At 47.3% G+C, this 3,905-nt stretch overlaps 1 protein-coding gene across 1 annotated transcript; it reads right to left on the reverse strand.

The window, feature by feature from the left end:
- Positions 1-280: 280 nt before the first annotated feature.
- Positions 281-3,391, reverse strand: LOC104445208 (heat shock cognate 70 kDa protein 2). The gene is given in 4 exon segments (XM_039312732.1): positions 281-780; positions 782-2,097; positions 2,995-3,172; positions 3,175-3,391. Coding segments are annotated over 4 exon segments (1,926 nt in total). The 5' UTR covers positions 3,208-3,391; the 3' UTR covers positions 281-381.
- Positions 3,392-3,905: the final 514 nt, after the last annotated feature.

Consider the following 3,905-nt stretch of genomic DNA (forward strand, 5'->3'; position numbering starts at 1 on the left):
ACTATGCTCGTTCTCCTCGGTACATCATCTTACGGACTGGCCCCATTTAGCCATAATTTCAGTAACTTGGCTTGATTTAGAGGAAGGTGACACAAGACTTGGGGCATGTGTCTCTATAGAAGACCCGTTAGGAGATATTGAATCGAAACTTTGCGCAACTACACCCAAAGATCAGAGAATGGCGGCGCCAACGATTGCACAAAAGATCCAGGATGAAGATGAAAATTTTAACACGCAGAGAAGTAACATAGGACCACGTGCGCTTTGGGAACAAACGCTTAAAAGACCCAAAGCCAAAATGGGAGTAAGCTTGCAAATCGTGGACATAAACAGAAAAAGGGCGGGGAAAAAACAGTAGATAAAGATAGCCATGGAGAACAATTAGTCGACCTCCTCAATCTTAGGACCAGCTCCGCTTCCACCACGAGCAGGACCAGCATCGTCCACTCCTGCACCCATGTCGGCACCAGCACCTTGGTACATCTTGGCGGTGATGGGGTTGCAGATGCTCTCCAACTCCTTCTGGTTGCCGTCCAACCGTTGGATGGCCTGCTCCATGGCATCGTCAATCTTCTTATCAGCAGGCGGAAGCTTGGCGCCAATCTTTTCATCCTTAATGGTGTTCCTCATGTTGTAGGCGTAATTCTCCAAGGCGTTCTTAGCCTCAACCTTCTTCCTGTGCTCTTCGTCCTCGGACTTGTACTTCTCTGCCTCTTCAACCATCTTCTCGATCTCCTCTTTGGATAGCCTTCCCTTGTCATTGGTAATGGTGATCTTGTTCGGTAATGGTGATCTTGTTCTTTTGACGAGGGGTCTTGTCCTCAGCAGACACGTTCAAGATACCATTGGTGTCAATGTCAAAGCACACAGTAATTTGAGGGACGCCACTAGGAGCCGGGGAAATGCTTGAGAGCTCAAATTTACCCAACAAGTTGTTGTCCCTGGTCCTCGCTCTCTCACCTTCATATACCTGGATGAGCACACCGGGCTGGTTGTCTGAGCAGGTAGAGAAAACTTGCTCCTTCTTCACGGGGATGGTGGTGTTCCTTGGGATCAACACAGTCATGACACCACCGGCAGTCTCAAGACCAAGGGAGAGTGGGGTGACATCCAACAGCAAGAGATCCTGTACTTTCTCATTTCCCTCAACACTTAAGATGGCAGCTTGAACAGCAGCACCGTAGGCAACGGCCTCATCTGGGTTAATGCTCTTGCAAAGTTCCTTGCCATTGAAGAAATCCTGCAGAAGCTGCTGAACCTTAGGTATCCTAGTTGAACCTCCAACAAGGACAACATCATGGACCGTATTCTTATCCATCTTGGCATCCCTCAAACACTTCTCAACCAGCTCCATACACTTCCCAAAAAGGTCCATGTTGAGCTCCTCAAATCTGGCACGGTGGATGGTTGAGTAGAAATCAGCGCCCTCATACAAGGAATCAATTTCAATGGTGGTCCGGGCCATGGATGAGAGTGTCCTTTTGGCCCTTACGCAAGATGTCCTCAACCTCCTGAGGGCTCGGGGGTTGCCACTAATGTCCTTCTTGTGCTTCCTCTTGAACCCTTGGACAAAATGGTTGACCATTCTGTTGTCAAAGTCCTCTCCACCAAGGTGGGTATCACCAGCGGTGGCCTTCACCTCAAAGATACCCTCCTCAATGGTGAGAAGAGAGACACTGAACGTACCACCACCGAGGTCAAAGATCAAGACAATCTTCTCGCCAACACTGGTTGCTTTCTTGTCAAGACCATAAGCAATTGCAGCTGCTGTAGGCTCATTAATGATACGCATCACATTTAGGCCTGCGACGACACCAGCATCCTTGGTGGCCTGACGCTGAGAGTCATTGAAGGCCGCTGGGACAGTGACCACAGCATTCTTCACGGCTGATCCAAGATAAGCCTCAGCAATCTCACGCATCTTCATGAGGACCATGGAAGAGATCTCCTCAGCAGCAAACTGTTCCTCCTCACCCTTGTAGTTGACCACAATCATGGGCTTGTCACCAGGCCCAGGAATGACCTTGAATGGCCACAATTTAATATCACTCTGTACAGATGCGTCACTGAATCTCCGGCCAATCAATCTCTTGGCATCTGTAATGGAAAGGCAAGTGTATAACTTTGAAACTAATATTTTCACCGCACCAACCCATATTTTGCTCCCTCACCCACCCCCCCCCCTTCCCACAAAAAAGAAAAAGAAAGAAAGAAACGTCGAGACCTAACACTATATATTAAAGTTGATCGAAGCACCGACGCACCGGAAGCATACCAAGTCAATTCTTTCTTACGTACAAAATTCGAACCGATCACCCTCTTAAGAAATTGATGGGTTTTGAAACAGTAAACTCCAATATCGCCGCCAGACAAAGTCGTTGAATTACAGATGGCAGACAGTCCATAGGGAACATGTACATAAAGCATGAGTAGTTGCAACTATTCTTCCTTCACCGTACTTTACTCTCGGTTATACATAAGGCGAGTACAACACGCTTGCTTGCAACTTCGAGCCTAGACCTCAAAATACGGAAGACCAATTTTAAAGACATCCAGTAACACATAGCGATTCGCCAGCACGATAAGAGTAGAAGAAACTAATAAGCTGACCACCAAGCATGAAAGTCAACTGGCGAGCAACACCAAAATATTTATAGAAAAAAAAAACAAAACAAAACAAAACAAGTGCCTATCCAGGAGGCCATAGACAAGCCAAATCTGGAAAATATACACACACACACATACATACATACATACAGTGACTACTCAGATTTACAGCAGATCACGAAGAAAAACTGCAACGAGCGCTCCTAAACACAGCACGCGCGCCATAACATCGTGATCTACGAGGAAAACAACACGCACTAAGTCAAAGTAAAGGCTGCAAAAAAAACCATAGATCAGCTCGTCTTTGAATGAAGCCTTGATCCAACAAAAACAATCTACTGAACCATCAACAATACATAAAACCAGGTCCTAGAAATCGGATCTCACCGAATACAGTGTTCATCGGGTTCATCGTGACCTGGTTCTTGGCGGCATCGCCGATGAGGCGCTCAGTGTCAGTGAACCCCACGTACGACGGCGTCCAGTTCCCCTGGTCGTTGGCGATGATCTCGACACGGTCATGCTGCCACACCCCGACGCAGGAGTAGGTCGTCCCGAGGTCGATATTCCGATGGCCGGACCCTCACCTTTACCGGCCATTATGCGGTCTCTCTCTCTCTCTCTCTCTTAAGGGTTGTGTCGACGGAGAAGGACGCTTGAAGGAGAAGAATGGAAGGAGGCAATCGAAGAAGGCACAAGCTTGAAGCTTGAAGCTAGGGTTGCTAAACGAGGGAGAGTGGTGGGGGGAGCAGCGAGGCTTGCTTAGGGGCCGGGGAATAGAGCTTCGAAAATGTTCCGTAGCTCGAATCTTATTGGCTGTGGGACCGGCGCCGAATTTGGACGGGCCGCATTGGCTGCGTTTGTTTTGATTTCCTTTTTCTGTTTCTAAATAATTTTTTTTATTTTTTTGTTCCTGAAACAAAAAAACAGAAAAAACAGCGTTTGTTTGCATTTTGTTCCAAAATTATTTTTTTGTTAAAATTATTTTTTTGTTCCCAAAACACATCTCGAAATGAAATGTTAAAACAAAAAAAAAGTTATTTCTTTGTTTCTGGAACACATTTTAAGAACACTTTTTTTCTCTATTTTTCTTATTCTTTTCTTCTTATTTTTTCTTTCTTTTTTTCTTTCTTTTTCTTTGGCTGGTCGCCGGCCTCCCATGGCCAGCAAGGCCGGCGACCGGCCGTCAAGGGTCTGCGACCTCGCGGAGCGTCGCGGCCCTCGGCAAGGCTCGGCCTCGCCTTGGCCGGGCGAGCTCGAGCCGCCCAAATCCTGGCGAGGCCGAGCTCGCGCCCGGC

The sequence above is a fragment of the Eucalyptus grandis genome, chromosome 5, assembly GCF_016545825.1.
Source record: "Eucalyptus grandis isolate ANBG69807.140 chromosome 5, ASM1654582v1, whole genome shotgun sequence".
Taxonomy (NCBI): domain Eukaryota; kingdom Viridiplantae; phylum Streptophyta; class Magnoliopsida; order Myrtales; family Myrtaceae; genus Eucalyptus; species Eucalyptus grandis.